This window comes from Erythrolamprus reginae, unplaced genomic scaffold (genome assembly GCF_031021105.1).
Source record: "Erythrolamprus reginae isolate rEryReg1 unplaced genomic scaffold, rEryReg1.hap1 H_12, whole genome shotgun sequence".
NCBI lineage: Eukaryota > Metazoa > Chordata > Lepidosauria > Squamata > Dipsadidae > Erythrolamprus > Erythrolamprus reginae.
Window position 1 is genome coordinate 196,608 of NW_027248465.1, and position 20,200 is coordinate 216,807.

At 40.3% G+C, this 20,200-nt stretch overlaps 1 protein-coding gene across 1 annotated transcript in view; it reads right to left on the minus strand.

The window, feature by feature from the left end:
• Positions 1 to 20,200, minus strand: part of LOC139155353 (sulfhydryl oxidase 1-like) — an 80,024-nt gene that overhangs the window by 27,211 nt on the left and 32,613 nt on the right. The window contains exons 5-6 of the mRNA XM_070730485.1: positions 15,907 to 15,997; positions 11,609 to 11,754 (exon numbers count right to left, since the gene is read on the minus strand). Coding sequence (XP_070586586.1) covers positions 11,609 to 11,754; positions 15,907 to 15,997 — 237 coding nt within the window. The remainder of the gene's footprint in view (positions 1 to 11,608; positions 11,755 to 15,906; positions 15,998 to 20,200) is intronic.

The following is a 20,200-nucleotide window of genomic DNA, read 5'->3' on the forward strand; positions in this document are numbered from 1 at the left end:
TTCACTTTATTGCCTTTGCCACATAATTAATTTAGAAGACAAAAAAATGGAATATCCTTCATGTAAACTGCCAGATCCACCATCCCTCCCCACCATAGTTAAGCACAAATTAAAGAACAGTCCTGCACAGATTATGAAGCTAGTCAGTATATTATTATTTCCTAGATACCACATCTACAGATGAAACAATCCACATTTCATTTTTCTTAATAGCAACAGCCCTTAGACTTATATACCGCTTCACAGTGCTTTACAGCCCTTTCTAAGCAGTTAATAGAATCAGCATATTGCTCCCAACATGTTCAGCAAATGGATTGTACCTAGCAAATATCAGATAAATACACATTGTATTTTTGAGCTTCAAACTGGGTGGGATGACATTGACTTATAACTGGGCACAATTTAGAATCTGGTCAGGTGAATTTAAAGAAAGAGATACCAGCAAAAATTGTGAATATTATTACTGACCGATGTCAATAGCCCAAATGGGTCCATGGGTTTCTTTTCCATAAACATAATACATACAAGCACACATATATACACACACACAAACTCTCTCTCTCTCTGTGTGTGTGTGTATGTGTATGTATGTGTGTGTAAAATATTTTTGCTGATATGAAAATGAATGGAGACTATTATAAATTTATTTTAACGTTAAGAGAAATAATACAAGAAATCAAGAAAACACCAGAATTTTTTTTATTAGGTATATCAAATAACAAATATAAAAAAGACATATACAGGTATTACTTAATAGTTCATATATTAGTAGCTGCTAGTATAGTTTTTGCTCAAAAATGGAAAGAAACGGAGATTCCAAAAGAAGCAGAAATACTTAAAAAAGTCTTAGATTGTGCCGAGCTCGACATGATGATGAGACGAGACGGTTAAATAATCAAGAAGACTCAGAATTTTATGATATTTGGCAGAAGGTATATACTTGGTGGGATAAAAAGAAAAAGAGATAAGCTTGTTGTTATATTACTTTGAAAATTTGAATTTAATAGTAAAAGCGTATTAGATTGTGATTATCTAGAATATAAAGGTAATTTCTTTATCTCTTATCTTCTTTATTTTAGTTGGATTTAATCTACAAATTAAGAATTTCTATATATATCCTTATAAACTTTTAGATGTGTTTTTATATAGTGCCTTATAATAGATATTTTTATATATTTTGTAGACGGTGTTAAACAATAATAAGATCTTTCTTCTTTTTATATAATGAAGACTTCTATTTTGAGTGGAGCGACTGTAGCTCCACTAAATGTTATATGTTGTGTTTGTTATGTTTATCTGAGAAAAACAATAAAAATATATTTTTTTAAATAAATCTATTTTCAGCTAGTTAGCTCTCATCAGCTAGCCATACCCTTACCAGGATTTGAATTCGACATATACATGTGTGTGTGTGTGTGTGTGTGTTTGTGTACATATACATATATATGTAGGTCTTGGCATATTCGAATTTCTTCCCGTGTAAGGTTCAGAGAATCCTGAAAAAAACTGAATATGCCAAGACCTACATACCTATTCCCATGAAAATCTACGAAACACACACGCACACACACACACTTATTGGTTTGTTTGTTTGTTTGTTTAATCTAATTCACTTTGGAATCAATTATATGCAGTACCATAGTGAGATCCAAACAGAGAAAAGCCTACTCTCAGCCATCCCTTTAATCTATAAACTGGATGGCTTAAGATATAAACAGAGAATTTTGAATATCCTTGCTGGACAAAGCCAATTTTTCTCACATCCCAAAGCAGCACCAACCTAAGAGAAAGTTGTTTTGCCAGTGCAGCAAGTAGTGGCACTAGCAAAAAAAATCCCTCAGGGAAGCACAGGCAGGAGCAACCCACTTTATGCTCTGTTTTCTCGGTCTGATGCTCTCTGTGAGCAGATGGCCAAGAGTCGGCATCATCACAAATAATTCTCTTCTCTGCCAGTTCTGCAGCAAGGAAAACAATGGCTCTCCTGTTGGGTGAAGTTGGCAGGAAAGAAGCAAGATGACCACCTCTAGGCCAGCCAGCTACCTCACTCCAGTTAGTTCACTGCAAAAGAAAGCATACAGATTTCATGTGCGCCAATCATTCCCCTCCGGTCCAGGAATGAGTAGTGCCGCCGCACCTGTAAAACCTCTTGCTAAGGAAATCAACAGTGCCAACATGCCCCTTTGCCCATCACACTAATGCCTTCACTGCCAGGTGGACATCAATCATCTGCTAAGAGCGATGTAGGGGAGGGGGAGGAGGGAGACCATCTGCTTGTTGTTTAATGCACTATTCAATAGCAGGAATTCACCAGAGGGTCCAAGCACGGGCTCCATTGTTCTCTACCAGCATCTCAGAACCAGCCATTGTCTGGCTTCTAATGAACTTTTCTGCAATTAGAAATGCATGTGGAGGAGACGACCAGCTGGGTGGAGGGGAGGTGGCAGGTCAGAACACAGCTGATCACTTGCCAGGCTTTCAGAAGACCACACTCAATTATCTTTGTTTCCAAATAATGTGAAATAAAACCTCCCTTCTGCAAACTAGGCAGAGAATCACAAGCTGCAAGGCTGATCACAAAAAGTAACGCTGGACGAATATTTTCCAGTTCCTTGATAATTTTGCCAGAGAAAAACACAAGGTATTTTGGTGCTATTTTGCATCTACTGAAAGCATTGGAAGACATGATAAAGAATGTGCAAAGGTTTGGGGCAATGCCCAGTAGCAATAATAAGACTAGAAAGGGATCAATACTGCACACTGTGCCTGAATCCTACTGAAATTAGGATAGTACCAGCAAATGGTTTCTAAATCAAGGAAATGGATAATTGTGAATGGAGCTGAAATCCCCCTGAAGCATCAGGTACGTGGCCTGGAGACGCCCACCGTAAGACCAAAGAGTATTTATGCCAGCCACATGCATATACTGATGGGCTAGGACAGCTTAGTTACAGTGATATAAGCAGGAGTAATTTTCAGTCATTCATTCCACTGGGTTCAATGTGGAATTACCTTCCTGAATAACAAGAGTCGTTGCCCTATAAAACTATAGTTATCGGCAGCATCTTAAAGGGAACAGGGAGGGAGGTCAATGTTGTCAAAAGTGATGCTCTGCAAACACCCTAGGTCTCTTCATTGCACTTATGTTTTAAGGGCACACGTTGCAACGATTAAAATGGCAAAGTCTTATGTTCACAGCTATTTCCACAGCTGAAGGATCTGCATAAACTATGGATTTGCTACTACTGCATGAAGTTGAAGGATTTAATGCTCATTCCTGAGCCTTTAAAAACCTGGCTCCAAAAACCCAACAGAACTCTTTTTTTTTTACATAAATGTTCTTGTTCACTACAATAGTTAGTGGTGGCCTTCCCAGTTTGTGTCATGTTCTCAGAGAGTTTTCAAAGTTACAGGGAAATTCGGAAAGGAATCCTTAAATATTTAAATCCAGAATAAAAAATAAGCAAGAATATGGGAAAGAGAACATATTTTAAAACATGGTCCACTTGAAATAAGAAGACTGGTGCTTCATAACCGGCTGGGAAACTTACAAGTTGAGCCAACCAGCTATGTTATGTCTTTCTGTGTGCTGTAATTTTGCAGATACTAATTAAAAGCTGTTAGCCTGCAGATGAATGGAATGCAACAAGCTACAATGTGATCTCAAAGGCCTTATATCCAACCTCGCCGAAATGCGTCCGCAAGTGCCTCCCTGTGTGCGATTTTGCTACCTGCAGAGCTGCAGGAAGCATAATTGTGCTCGATCCCTTAGTTGCGTTCCAGAGCTGCGGAGCTGGGCACAATTAGCTGTTCTGGCAGCAGCCCACCTCTGCTTATATGGATATCACATTCTAATTTGAGAATTCAGTTGCTCACCTTTACCATTTCTGAGTACAGTGTTTCCTCGATTTTCGCGGGTTCGAACTTCGTGAATAGCCTAAACCACGGTTTTTCAAAAAATATTAATTAAAAAATACTTCGCGGGTTTTTCCCTATACCACGGTTTTTCCCACCCAATGACGTCCTATGTCATCGCCAAACTAATAATTTTTGCAAATAAATAACAAAAAAATAATAATTATTGTTAATAAATAATTATGTTTATAAATATCAGGATCACTAAGTGTCTTATTCAATGGTGAGTACCAGTAATAATGGTGAGTAAATGGTTGTTAAGGGAATGGGAAATGGTAATTTAGGGGTTTAAAGTGTTAAGGGATGGCTTGTGATACTGTCCATAGCCAAAACTGGTGTATTTACTTCCGCATCTCTACTTCACGGAAATTCGACTTTCGCGGGCGGTCTCGGAACGCATCCCCCGCGGAAATCAAGGGAACACTGTATATCAAAAGGTACAATTAACATATCTATTAAGTTGTGCCTCAAAATTCAGCTTCCAACCTACTATGCCAGGAAATACGGAAGTAGTTCAAATCTGAATGCTCCACAACTAGAGAATCACCTTCTAAAGAAGATTCACAATGAACTAATAATTTACTTGTGTTGACATATTACACTGCAGCATTAGCAGCGACAATTATTTACTTTAGATAGTGAGTACAACTAGTGCTGAATTATGAAATGTTATCTTCAAAGGAAATCTAACATGTGCAGCTAACCACAAAAAAGTCAGCGTATGTAAATCATTAAGGGGAAGCAGGAATCTAGAAGATAAGAAATGGTGTAGATCAGATGGCATAAATCCAATATATACTATTACATCTAGTGTAATGATTATAAAGGATATAGGAATTTACCACAAATGCGTTAGGCCACACGTGGCACACACTTCGCTCAAGTTTAGTGTGGGGTAGACTTAAAACTACAGGAACCACAGTCAAAAATTTATCATAGCAATCGGACACACAGGTCCTCACATCTATACAGAACCAGGTTTGATATTGCTGCCTTAGAGCAGTGTTTTTCAACTAGTGTGCCGTGAGACATGAAAGAAAACAAGAGAGAGCGAGAGAAAGAAAGAGAAAGAGAAAGAAAGAAAGAAAGAAAGAGGGAGAGAAAGAAAACAAGAGAGAGAGAAAGAGAGAGAGAGAGAAAGAAAGAACAAGAGGGAGAGAAAGCAAGCAAGTGAGAGAGAAAGAAAACAGAGAGAGAAAGCAAGAGAGAAAGAGAAAGCAAGAGAGAGAGAGAGAAAGCAAGAGAGAGAAAAAGAAAGAGAACGAGAGAGAAAGAAAGCAAGAGAGGAGAGAGAAAGAGAGAGAGAAAGAGAGGGAGGGAAGGTGGGAGAGAGAAAGACATAGAGGGAGGGAGAAAGAAAGAGAGCAAAAAAGAGGAAAGAAGGAAGAGAGAAAGAAAGAGGGATGGAGAGATAGAGAAAAAAGAGGAAGGGAGCGAAAGAGGGAGGGAGAGAGAAATAGAGCGAAAGGGAGGAGGAGAGAGAGGAATTTTTTGTCCAAACTTTTTTGGCTCCCCCCCCCCCCCAACTCAATGTGTCCCATGGTTTTGTAAATGTAAAAAATGTGCCGCGGCTCAAAAAAGGTTGAAAATCACTGCCTTAGAGGATTCTAATTATGTGAATGATGCAATAATGAGAGATGAACACAGCTTGTCTCTCTGGAATAACAGCACTCACAATGCTTTTGTAAGAAATTAGCAAGACATATCCCATATCCACACCCTCCCTACACAAATCCTTTATATCCCAGGAAATTTCTTTCTGAGCAACACCCACAAGAAAAATCCAGGATTTTTGTTTCACACACAAGAAGAACCTCCCATCAGTGGAGATTCCGTCATTCCCAACCTAGTTAGCAGATAAATACTTGCACGCCCAAGCAGTTGGGTGAAAACAGGTTTTGACAATGCAGATGTCTGAATTATATGATCACAAAGGTTCTGAAGAAATCTACTCTCTTGCAGTTTTCTGCAAATGTCTGCATCATAGGATTGGAAGGAGTTCTTCTAGTCCAAACCTCTGCCCAAGGCAGGTCTCCTTATACTATCCCAGGCAAATAGATGTCCAATCTTCCCTTGTAAACCTCCAGCATCCATAACTCCAGGGGCAAGCTGTTCCATTGGTTAATTGCTCTCACTATCAGGAAATTTCTCCTTAGTTTCAGGTATGATGTCTTTTAAAAAGTTTCCACCCTTGTCCCGCCCTCAGGTACAGTACTTTGGAGAGTAAGTCTATCTCCTCATCTCTGTGACTAGCCCTCAAATAATGGGAGACAGCTGCCATATTTAATCTAATACAGTGTTCCCTCGATTTTCGCGGGTTCGAACTTCGTGAAAAGCCTATACCACGATTTTTCAAAAATATTAATTTAAAAATACTTTGCGGTTTCCCCCCCTATACCATAGTTTTTCCTGCCCAATGACATCATATGTCATCACCAAACTTTCATCCACCTTTAATTAAAAAAAATTAAATAAATTTTAATAAATAAACATGGTGAGTAATAATTTAAATGGTTGCTAGGGGAATGGGAAATTGTAATTTAGGGGTTTAAAGTGTTAAGGGAAGGCTTGTGACACTGTTCATAGCCAAAAATAGTGTATTTACTTCTGCATCTCTACTTTGTGGAAATTCGACGGGTGGTCTCGGAACGCATTCCCCACGAAAATCAAGGGAACACTGTACCTTTTGTTAGACTAAACATACTTAGTTCATACATCCTCATACATACCTCATCCTCAAACATACCTCATACATCCCAGCAGCCGTTCAGGCCCCACAGAGTCAGCCTTCTCCAGGTTCTGTCAGCCAGACTATGTTGTCTGGCGGGGCCTAGGGGAAGAGCCTTCTCTGTGGCGGCCCCGGCCCTATGGTATGAGCTCCCCTCAGAGATCCGTACTGCCCCCACTCTCCCTGCCTTCCATAAACTCTTAAAGGCTCACCTCTGTTGGCAGGCCTGGGGCCATTGAAATTTTAACACCTTGCCCCACCCAATGAATGAATGTGTGATGGATGATGTATGAATGTGCTGTTAACTTTTAATTATGGGGATTTCTACATGTTGTAAGCCGCCCTGAGTCTCAGGAGAAGGGTGGCATATACATCAGATAGATGGATGGATGGATGGATGGATGGATGATAGGTAGGTAGGTAGATTAGATAGGTAGGTAGGTAGATGATAGATAGATGATAGATAGATAGATTAGATAGATTAGATAGAAAGATGATAGATAGATAGATAGATAGATAGATAGATGATAGATAGGCAGATAGACAGATAGACAGATAGATGATAGAGATAGATAGATAGATAGATAAGATACCAAAGATAGATAGATGATACATAGATCGATCGATCCAAGAGTTCAGACCAGATCATCCAAATCATTAGATCTGCTGGTGAAGTGACAATGGTATGACAGATCTGGTTTAGTTAGCGCCGGTCCATGAGCTACCATGTGCTACCATTTTTTGGGACAAATTTTTGGATGGCTTCTCCTCTTCTGCCGCTTGAAAAAGAGTCCTCCCGCCCATCCCTGGGTTAATACTGACTTTTATTTCTTTATCCGAAGCACAGCTGATCAGCTCTTCAGCTATGTTTTGGGGTGAATCCTGAGCATGCGTGGAAGTGAATTGCATGAGGGGATGTGCATGCTGCGAAGTGGTGGCGAAGGTAAGTGGAACCCCCCAAGGTCAGTACTGCTCCCACCCTACTGGCCTTCCAAAAAGCCTTGAAGACCTGGCTCTGGTGGCAGGTCTGGGGGCTGTGAGAATTAACATATTTAACTCCGCCCATGATTGGTATGTGTGATGGTATGACTGTATTGGTTAGATTAAGGGTTCTACTGTTATTAATGTTTTGATTTGACTTTAGTCCTGAGTCCTGCGGGATTGGGCAGCATATAAGTAAAATGAAATGAAATGAAATAAACAAACAAATAATTAATTAATTAAATAAACAAACAAACAAACCCACAAACCCACCCCTGCATAGTTCTCTTAACCAATAATCACATGGTTTAGCTTCCAGACCCCTTATCATCTCTACTGCTCTTCTCTGCACTATTTTTAGGATCTTAGCATTTTTTTTCTATTGTAGCTATCAGAACTTGACACAGTATTCCAAATATAGCCTCACTAGTGCTCCAAACTTGACTAAAAAATACGACTTTAGTAATAGAGTTGTTGAAGCGTGGAACTCATTACCGGACTCCATAGTATCATCCCCTAACCCCCAACATTTTACCCTTAGACTATCCACAGTTGACCTATCCAGATTCCTAAGAGGTCAGTAAGGGGCGTACATAAGTGCACTAGAGCAGAGGTCCCCAACCGCCGGTCCGCGGACCGGGACCGGGCCGTTGGGGTTTTCCAGCCGGTCCGCGGCAGCGCTGCCCTCCCGGCAGAAGACATTATGCAGGACAGGGTGGGGCGTCGGGCAGGGCGGGGAGAATCAGGAGGCTCCTTTGGCGGCTGGGGGCTGCCTGGCTTTGTGATTTTGGCTGGGGGGGAGTTAGGAAGGTCCTACTTCTCCCCCCCCCAGCCAAAAACTCAAAGCCTATCTGCTGGATACGGGCGATGAGCGGGACGAGCGTGCCTGTCCGGCCGGGGAAGAATCGCCCCGGCCGGACCTCAGTTTCAGCTGGGGGGGGGGGGGCGAGAACACCGCCTCCCAGCTGGGCGAGCCTGAGCAGAGCGCAGGCTTGCCCACACGCTGCCTTTGGCAGCACAAGCGTGCTTGTCCGGCCAGGGAAGAATCGCCCCGGCCGGACCTCAGTTTCAGCTGGGGGGGGGCGAGAACACCGCCTCCCAGCTGGGCGAGCCTGAGCAGAGCGCAGGCTTGCCCACACGCTGCCTTTGGCAGCACAAGCGTGCTTGTCCGGCCGGGGAAGAATCGCCCCGGCCGGATGTCAGTTTCAGCTGGGGGGGGGGGGGCCGAGAACACCGCCTCCCAGCTGGGCGAGCCTGCGCCGCCGCCGTCCGTGCCTCGGTTCCGTAGCTCCGCCTCACAGCTGATCACCCTGCTGCCGCTGCTGAGAGAAAAAAAGAGAGAGGGGGAAGAGAAAGAGATAGCAACAGAGGGAGAGAGGGGGGGTTAGCAACAGAGGGACAGAGAGAAAGAGAGAGGGGGGATAGCAACAGAGGGAGAAAGAGAAGGAGAGAGAAAGAGAGAGGGAGAGGGGGGGCAGAAAGAGAAAGAAAGAGATAGCAAGAGAGGGAGAGAGAGAAAGAGAGATGGAGAGAGGGGGAGAGAAAGAGATAGCAAGAGAGGGAGAGAGAAAGAGAGGGGGGAGAGAAAGAGATAGCAAGAGAGGGAGACAGGAGGTTAGCAAGAGAGGGACAGAGAGAAAGAGAGGGGGGATAGCAACAGAGGGAGAGAGAGAAAGAGAGAGGGAGAGAGGGGGGAAAGAAAGAGAGAAAGAGATAGCAAGAGAGGGAGAGAGAGAAAGAGAGAGGGGGGATAGCAACAGAGGGAGAGAGAGAGAAAGAGAGAGGGAGAGAGGGGGAAAGAAAGAGAGAAAGAGATAGCAAGAGAGGGAGAGAGAGAAAGAGAGAGGGAGAGAAAGAGATGGCAAGAGAGGGAGAGAGAGAGGGAGAGAGGGGAGACAGAAAGAGAGAGAAAGAGAGAGGGGGAGAGAGAGAGAAAGAGAGGGAGAGGGAGAAAGAGAGAGGGAGAGAGGGGGGAGAAAGAGAGAGAAAGAGATAGCAAGAGAGGGAGGGAGAGAAAGAGAGAGGGAGAGAGGGGGAGAGAAAGAGATAGCAAGAGAGGGAGAGAGAGAAAGAGAGGGAGAGAGGGGGGAGAGAGAGAGAAAGAGAGGGAGAAAGAGAAATGGAGAGAGGGGGGAGAGTGAGAAAGAGAGAGGGAGAAAGAGAGAGAGGGAGAGAGAGAAAGAGAGAGGGAGAGGGGGGAGAGATAGCAAGAGAGGGAGAGAGGGAGAGAGGGGGGAGAGAGGGGGGAGAGAAAGAGAGAGGGAGAGAGAGAGAGGAGATAAAGGAGGAGGAGAGATAGAAAGGAAGAGAGAGAAAGAAAGAGGGATAGAAAGAGAGTGAGAGATGCTCAGTGAGCCTTTCTTTGAAGTTGCCTTTCTTTCTTTCTTTCTTTCTTTCTCTCTTTCTTTTGCTCTCTTGCTCTTTCATTCTTTTTTCTCTCTTGCTTTCTTTCTTTCTTTTTCTTTCTCTCCTTCCCTCCTTCCATTTCTTTCATTCCCCCTCTATTTTTATTTCTCTTTCATTCTTTCTTTCTTTCTTTCTTTCTCTTTTTCTTTCTCTTTTACCTTCCCTTCCTCTATTTCTTCTTTTCTTTCTCCTTCCTACCTTCTTCCCTCCCTCCCTTCCTTCAGTCTTTCCTCTCTTACTCTCCCCTTTCATAAGTTTCCTTGCTTCCTTCCTCTGTTCCTCTCCCTTCCCCCTTTCTTTCTTTCTTTCTTTCTTTCTTTCCTTCCTCCATTTCTTGCTTTCCTTTTCCTTCCTCCCTTCTTTCCTCCCTCATTCCCTTCTTTCACTCCTTCCTCTCTTACTCTCCCCTTTCACCCCTCCCCAAAGAAGGTAAATTTCATACATAATTGGTATGTCGCAAAATAAAGTAGTTTTAAAATGGCGGGGAGGGGGCCCCCCAGACACTTAGGCTGTATGGGGCCCCAAAATTCCTGATGGCGGCCCTGGCTCCACCCCTCCATAACCCCACCCCCATATGACCAAAGCCCCCCCCCCCCCCACCGGGCCATGGAAAACTGGTCTAGCTTAAAGCCGGTCCCTGGTGCAAAAAAGGTTGGGGACCTCTGCACTAGAGTGCTTTCCGTCCCCTGTCCTATTGTCTTTCCTATATCCCATATATCTTCTCTTCTATCCCTATATCTTTCTTCTATTCTCTCATTGATTATTTTATCCTATACTCTCTCTTCTATTCTTTCTCTAATTCTATTTCCCTGAAGGTGTCCTCTATTACCTTCATTGTGTATTATTGTGTATTGGACAAAATAAATAAATAAAATAAAATAAAATATAGAGTGGAACTATCACTTCTCGTGATCTTGATGCAGCCTTGGACTGTATTCATTTTCTTTTGACAACTGCAGCTCACTGCTGGCTCATACTGACGTGATGGTCCACTAGGACACTTCATTCTATTGCTATTATTGAGCCAAGTGCTACTTTATATTTTTATTTTCTACTATTTATTTTATAGCCATGTCTTTGGTTTTTCCTAGCTAAATGCAGGACTTTTCTAACCACTGAACCACATCTTATTGGATAGGACCCATTACTGTAGCCCATCAAGATTCTTCCGATTCTTGAATTTATTTTCCAAAATCTTAGCAATTCCCCAAAGTTTGGTGCCATCCGTACATTTGATAAGCTCCCTGTCTAAATAAGAATAAAACAAAATAAAAATAAATTCTAAAAAATAATACACACAGGAACTGGTTCGAGAATCCCAAAAATATAAATATTCTGCAAATTCCTCAAATGGATAATTATGAAACAAAATTTTAGAATAGACAGACAATATTTTTATAACATATTTTTTTAAAATGTGAATTGGATACAAAGTCCTCATAGAAATTATCTGGGTTTCTACAGGAACCTAAATTCTTGAAAACTCAAGGAGAACATGGATGACAGAGAATTTATGCATTTTAGCAATAGTACTAGATAAAACAGAAAAGAGAGGGTTCTGTGACGATAATAACATCTCACCCAGGGATGCTTCTGCAGGAACCATTATTGGTCACAAGGAGGCCAGATGGAAAGGTAGTGATGTTGAACTGCTTCACTAGCTCTTCATTGCTCTTCAGGATTCGCCGTACTGCAATATTCTCAAACTGAAACATATCCAGTGCAACCTAGAATCAAACAAGGCATGCGTCAATATTGCTCATCTGGATGCAAGAAATTACTTTCATTCTCCTCTATTCAAACATTTAATCTTCTGAAACACTCTCTTGCCGTTCTCATGGTCCACTACCAATGAAATCTTGCTGATCCTTTTCAGGTTATTCACATCTAAATAGTGTCACGTTGCATATTTGCGGATGAATCAGAGGTACACACGTTCTTTGGAACATTCCATTATTATTTCTTTAGCAACGATATATCCATTGCCAAAGTCTCCCTTGAATCCCGAACTGGAAAAGAGGTAGGTAATACCATTATGTATACTCAACACAATGATTACACAATTAAAGTTTCTTAGCGTAATCTTTGTGTTTGTATTTATAAGAGCGAATAGGTACAACTATTATTTGTTTTAAGACTTGTGGCAATTAACTACCTACTTTGTTTCCTCTCTCAGTTCACTGAAGGGAATAAACCAGCCAGAGGTATTCAGTAAGCCATGAAGAGGAAACACAGAAGAGAAAGAAACAAAGAACTGAGAATAACAAACAACCTTTTTTCCCCAGCATGCAAACATATTTATAAAAATAGTTTATTTCTCCCCTCTTTTATGCAGGAATTCCTTTGTACTGATTTGCATCAGAGAGCATTATCAATTTAAAGCCAAAGGCTATAACATTACCTTCAGATGTTAGGGTTACAGCTCAATAATGGTCATGATGCACATAAGATTTTAATATCGCTTTTGGTGATCCACTTGGGATCCTGATCTGTGGGGAAAGCACTCTGAATAGTACAGAGCCTCCTTTGCCAAACTGAATCTGGTAAAAGAGCCGGGATGGCGCAGCAGGTAGAGTGCTGTACTGCAGGCCACTGACGCTGACTGTAGATCTGAAGGTCAGCGGTTCAAAACTCATCACCGGCTCAAGGTTGACTCAGCCTTCCATCCTTCCGAGGTGGGTAAAATGAGGACCCGGATTGTGGGGGCAATAGGCTGGCTCTATTAAAAAGTACTATTGCTAACATGTTGTAAGCCGCCCTGAGTCTAAGGAGAAGGGCGGCATAAAAATTGAATAAATAAATAAATAAAAGTCTTTCTGTTCAGACTTCAAGAGGTATATAGACATAGAAATCCAGAGTGTACATAAAAACATGGGCAACATAATGGCTGTCCATTTTTCAGTTCCCACTTCTCTTTCCAGAAACAAATGGTTCTTCCATCTTTAGAAAAACTGGCAGCTAAAAAGAGACATTGGGAGGGAGATAACTAAGATGCTTGGAATTAGCAGCTGCTCATCCACACTTTTTCATGCATGGAGAAATCTTCTGTGTTGCCACCACATGTCAGTGGTGCTAGAATCAAAATTTACATCCTTTCACATGTTACATTAAGTTTTAAATGAAAGATCTTTTTGATGTTTCCTGCTTAATTTTAAATGAGAAGTTCATGCCAAAAAAGATTAAAACAAAAATCTGGGCAAAAATCATGAAATCTTATCACTTAGTGTTACCCATGTTTACTTTAACTGGAAATACAGTTTATAAAAAGAGATTATATTCCAGTTTACTGTACAAATGTAACTGTTGTGGAGAAACAAAAGGGATGCCCCTGTCACCTTGAATGAAAAAAGCTAACCAGCAGAAGTATTATCCTGGTTTCCTCCTGTCGTTGGATTTCACCATGGGTTGTGGGGGCGGATTATGTAAAAGAAATTATTTCACAGGACATGAACCAATTCAAAGTTAAAGAGAAGAGAATATATGTAGTTCAAGGTGAATCTGTGGAGTCCTTAGAGCTCTCTGAGCTTGGCTGTTTGTTTGCAAGACATTTCAGTACATAACTAGATAAAATCATTAATACTAGGGACTGTGGACTTTCCTCTCTGTTTATATACAGTACAGTATCGGGGAAATGAGGGACAAAGGTTCTGCTTAGCAGTTCCTTGATTAGGGAACTGTTTTTTGCATAATTATTTGCCTGGTATTAATCAATTCAATTCAATTTATTAGATTTGTATGCCGCTCCTCTCCGAAGACTCGGGGCGGTTCACAACAATAATAAAAGCAATATTCCAGCGAAAACAAATCTAATATTAAAAAGCACATAAAACCCTATAGTATTTTAAAAAGCAAACAACATATACATACCCAAACATAAATATAAAAAAGCCTGGGGGAAAGGTGTCTCAACTCCCCCATGCCTGGCGGTATAGATGGGTCTTGAGTAATTTACGAAAGACAGGGAGTGTGGGGGCAGTTCTAATCTCCGGGGGGAGTTGGTTCCAGAGGGCCGGGGCTGCCACAGAGAAGGCCCTTCCCCTGGGGCCCGCCAAACGACATTTTCTGGTCAATGGGACCCGGAGAAGGCCAACTCTGTGGGACCTTATCGGTCGCTGGGATTCGTGCGGTAGCAGGTGGTTCTGGAGGTACTCTGGTCCAATGCCTGCTTATCTGGGTGCAGGCTGCTGGAGAAGAAATGCTCTGCTCTTTTTATTTCCTTGTTAGCATTTTTATGGTGTCTTTTGAATGGTGTGTAAATGAATGGTGTATAAAAACTACCAAGGAGAAAATCACACCCCCACCAATGCTGGCAGGAAAACTACTGCATATAAACAGGGAGTAAACTTCACATTTACTAGCACTGATATTACCTAGTTGGGTAATGAAACATTTGCAAGCAACAACGAAACTCAGAATGCACCAAAGACTTCACAGGACAATTAACCGGTAGAGTTGGGGAAATATCCCTAGACTAGTTATTGGTGACAGCATCAGGGATTAAATTAATATGTCAAACATATTCCCACAGAGTGCTTGATCCAAGTAAGATTTCCAGTAAGGAACAGGAAGGAAGTGTCAATATACAGTACTTTTTTATTTATGTTTACAAAAGTTACAGGTCTATAATAACACAATAATATTTAATTAGCCTGTTTATCTGTGCATCAGAGCTTGCTCTAAAAACTCACTTTGGGCAGGTTTCCTGGTCAGGTTGATTAAAGGTCATTCCAATGTTACCAGGAATGGGCCATTAGTCACTTGACATCTGCAATGCCTTTAAGAGTGTCCTGAAATTTTAGTGCAAAATATAGCACATAGGGCACTAATAGACACCCGACACCAAAACATCACTACCTGTGTAGAAAATCCTGTAATTGTCAATTATTTCCCAGGCACAATATAACAGTATCTTACAAGTCATAATTTGCTTTACTTCCCATCCTTAGTGAATCAGAAAGGTGTTTTAACCTGAGCCACATTAAGGATCATCTTGTTCCCCAGGACATAGAGAAAGTTTCAGCCTTTTTTGCATAAATAACAGATCTTGCATATTTCTATAATCTTTCTTACTCTTTACCCTGTGACATGTTCTTGCTTTGGAATTACATTCAGGCTCCACTATTTCAGCTGTGTCCTTCTTTATTCAGAACTTCTCAGTTTGAATTGGATAATGATTACAAGCGGGTCTAAATTGGTGCAGTTCAATGAGTCCCAAAAATGATCACATTATTTGAATTTGCACTATCCAAAGTGTTATTTTTATGGAAAATGTAGAAATTAGTTCCAGCTCGATGGAAATAGGCAGTGAAGTATTTTAAACAACAATATTAAATATTATAATAAAGGGTAAAAAGAATATGCTCTTGATTAAAATTTATGGTTAACAAAATCACAGAGTAGGTACAGAAAGCAAAATAAAAATAAAAATCAATTCTATGAGTGTTCAATATATCCTATTTTAGTATTGCTACAACCACATTCATGTCTTCAATTACGTCAAATTTTTGCTCCAGGGCAATAACAAATCTCTTCTTTTTAAAACTTGTACTGTTTTCTTCTGCCAGAATCTTCCTTTTCTCAATTTTCCACAAAGATTAGCAGCCTTTAAAATCCCAACTTCAAATGCACGTGTGTAAGTCTCAATTGCACAGGCTTGTGTTAACATGGTCACATTAAACTAAATATCATATTGTTTGAACTCAGACTGATAGCTGAGACTGCCTGTATTTTTAAAAGTTTTAATCCAATTTCAACTATTTATTTTAATTTTGTTAGAGGTCTCAAATGTTTTCTGTGTAAAGAAGCAGGATATACATTTAATAAACAATAATAATAATACTGACTGTGATGTATATGTTGAACAATCAATTAAGATTCACCTCTCTGCTCAAAAAGGAGTTGTCCTGGTCAAATATCAGGGCCAAATAAGTCACGTTGTTCACCAGAAAGAAATCACGAAGTTCTGTCACGCTGAAAAAGAGGAAAAACTTTATATGTTGTTACTAGCAGAGATGAACACTTCGTATGCAAATTTAGTTGCCCATTGCACATAGTACATAGAAAATGATCACATCATGCAAATAACTTTTTTATAGACTTTACAAGGTCAAACTTCCAATAATCGATTTAATGACAGTTTGAAATTTGACTTTGCTTGCTTTTATTTAATCCACCAAAATTATTTTACACAGCTAAGGTAGCAAACCCTTTGCATTACTACTCTTTTCCATTTTAGTATTTAATGACTAAAGACCTCACGGTTTAAGGATTGATGTTATAGTATAGTTAGGCCGATGTCTAACTGACGGATGCCAAATTGTGATTTTAATATAGATTTTATCTGTCATGACTTTACTCTAGAATTTTCAACTGTATACTCATTGAATGTTTTTATCTGTTGCGCAATAAATCCTTGACTGTAATAAACCTAATTTGATTTGATTTGGCAAGGTAATCATTGATTTAATGACAGTTTGAAGTTTGCTTGTGCTTGCTTTTATTTGTTTGCATCCTTCCTTTTATAAGTTTAGTAATAAGTCAAAGAGGTGAATACATCCAATACACCTTCTTTCTATTTTCCACACCCAATCAACGTGTTGAGCTCAGAGAGAATCCGCCTTCTCCAATTAACTTTGTTTGTGGAAAGCCAGCTGGAAAGACTGCAAATTGCAATCATGTGACCACAAAACATTTCAATTGTCAAAAAAATCAAGCCAGTTGCCATGTGCCTGCATAGTGATCAGATGACTGCAAGGGTGCTTCAGTGGTTATAACAAAGAGGACAGGAAAGCCAGAGACATTAAATTCAATTCATGTTTTAGCCATGAAAGTCATCTGAATGACTTTGGACCAGTCATTCTCCTCCATTGCTTAATGTAGAAATGCTCATAAAATTGGGTCTGGTCATATTGTGACTCAGTTAATGACCATATTGCTTAGTGATCAAAATTTCTGTTTTAACTGTAATCATAAGTAGAGGACTACCTGTAATATTTTCCAAGAGAATACAAATAATAATCAGTTTTCTATAATTATGAATAATTATTCTGAGGGTTTTTAAAAACGTATCTCTAATTCAACAATCAGAGAAAAAGCAAGGCAATGATAGATAACCCCAGCCAGCTAAACTCCAATCTCATATGTCTCCCATGTCTAGGCTTTATCCTTACAAGAGCCTTATAATCACATTTTGATACATTTTTGTGTTAAACAATTGCAAAGCAACCTTTGCCAAGCAAAAAAATCTCAGGCCTTAGTAAGATGTCTGCCATGGTTTCCTTGATGACTTCAACAAATTTGCATCCTTCTAAATTTTGTCCACCAAGGTAAGAAAGAAACTCATCACACATTCATTCCAGCTCTAATGCATCAACATTATTTTTAAATGAAAAATCAATAAGTTTGATTACCCAATGTGTTGTCAGGTAGATTAAGTCAAGAAACAGAAAACCAAAGGAAATACTCAAACTCTACTTTATAACATAAGAAGTTTGATAGATGTATAGAAGTCTCTCAAAGTTTTATAAACAACAATTCAGTAAATGAGCAGTTGTTACAACACGTATTCAAATACTATAAGCTATAACTTGTATTTCAAAGGTTTTATAAGCACTGTTCTTGCAACTACGCATCAGTTACTGTTATAAACTTTATAAAATGAATAATATGTAATATTCTAAATATGCGAGCTGATGGTTATCTCCCAAACATGCAACACCAAGTAATGAAATGTCAGTTCCGCTAATCATGCAATTCCTTACAAGAATATATGAGTGTATTATGAATGGATATTTCTACCCACAAAACAAAACCAGAAATTACAAATATAATTAGACTATTAACTGTCCAGAGAAGGACAAAATTGTGGAATCCTTGAATGGAAATCCCTTCCTTTCTTCATTCCTGGAGCACAACACAATGCAGAACCCATCCCTGATGATGAAATGCTAAATTTACTTAAGAACATATTGGTTTGGGAAGATGAAAATTTTAATTCAACATATTGGGCAGCAAAGTACCAGTCTGAGGAAAGCCAAGTTATACAATTCTGCACAGACGAACATGCCATTTGGGTAGGCCACAGAATGTCGCCTCAGGACAAGTGTGAATTCTATATAACTTACTGAGTAATCAATTATAGAGGGGCAATTGACTGCCCATTGTTGACAAGGCTTTTGTAGTTAAAGGCACACTTGTTTTAGTTTATGAGATTATGGCTGTTCTCTCAAGCCCAGGGCTACAAAGGTTGGTGCGTCCTTTCCTGAATATTAGTCACTGGTAAGATGGTTTGGGGTTTGCTATTTGCTCTTCCCTTTTTTTTCTTGAAGCTTGGTTTTATTGTCTGCTGTGTTTAAGATATTCTTTTTACATTGTTTCAGGTATTGTGAGCCACCCAAAGTCATTAGGTTCGATTACTGCAACGCTCTCTACATGGGGCTACCCTTGAAAAGTGTTCGGAAACTTCAGATCGTGCAGAATGCGGCCGCGAGACCCATCGTGGGGCTTTCAAGATTCGCCCACGTTTCTGCAACACTCCGTGGCCTGCACTGGCTCCCAATCAGTTTCCGGTCACGATTCAAAGTGTTGGTAATGACCTTTAAAGCCCGATATGGCATTGGACCAGAATACCTCTGGAATACCGCACGAATCCCAGCGGCCGATAAGGTCCCACAGAGTTGGCCTTCTCCGGGTCCCGTCGACCAAACAATGTTGTTTGGCGGGCCCCAGGGGAAGAGCCTTCTCTGTGGCGGCCCCGGCCCTCTGGAATCAACTTCCCCCAGAGATTAGAACGGCTCCCATCCTCTTTGTTTTCGCAAAATACTCAAGACCCACCTTTATCGCCAGGCATGGGGGAACTGAGACATCTTCCCCCAGGCTTTTATATTTTATGTTTGGTATGTATGTGTTGTATGGTTTTAAATTGCTGGGGTTTTAGATATATTTTATTTTAATATTAGATTTGTTTCACTGTTATATTGTTTCTATTGCTGTTGTGAGCCACCCTGAGTCTTCGGAGAGGGGCGGCATACAAATCTAATAAATACTAATAATACTAATACTAATACTACCGGTAATACTAATAATAATTAAGAATCAGGCAGATCAAATGGACTGAAGATGTTATCAAAGGCAATTATAACTTGGGTTGCAGAAGTAAGACATAATCTCCTTTGTAAGACGAGCAACATTACAATATTCTTCCTACAGCAATCCTTCACAAGGCAGAGAAAAATCTGGATTGACACAATCAAAGGCATTTTGTTAATCGTTAAAAAACATATTGGCCTCTTTTTGGAATTCTTTGGCATTCTCAATTACCCAGGGAGCATCAGCAAAAATATCTCGGGGATTTCTTGACCTTTTCTAAAGTCACCTTAAGCAACTGACACACCCCTTTCTTTCCATTTAGAGCTCTGATCTGTGTGGGATGATTTATTTTGCTGGCATGTAAAATTAAGGCTATTGTGTGATAGTTCACACACTCTTTTAAGTCTCCTTTCTTTGGTCTCGATATGTAGACTGAATCTCTTCAATGTTCATATTTGCTCCCATAACTTGGTTAAAGTCTTTACCGAGTTTCAATATTTCTATATACAGTATATTTCTGTAGCCTTCTGACTTGATAATAACTATGATCTAAAATAATCTTCTACTACTATTTGTTGTACATACTCCTGGTCAGTTGGAGGATGATGAAGAGCTTGAGGACTCTGATACAGATAGTGTTTATGAATTAGTGGTAGGCCCTGGGTTACAGGTATTAGAACAGGTGGGAGGCCAGCAACAGGATGTTGCTATGAGTCGAGAATCTAGTGAGGAAGAAACAGACATTCACTGGGTTAATCCTCAATTCAGAAGGGTCCAAAAACACAATGAACAGGTGTTAGGAAAAAGACATTAAGGGTAGGAATGGGTTAAATACTGGAGTGATGTATTAGTTACGTCAGGAGGCCAGTGGGGAAGAAGGGTGGAGTTTCAATGTTATAGTTCTAAGATGTGTTTCAGTTTGGCTCCGGAGCGAGTAAGTTTATTCTGTGTTATATTGCAGTCATTCCTGCTGTTTTTTAATCATGCTGTAAATTCATGAATTTTAGGAGACGGGAGGAGGCATGAAGGAATGTATGTGGAATGCAATTAAGAGCGATAATGGGAGAAAAGAATGTGCCAGTCTGT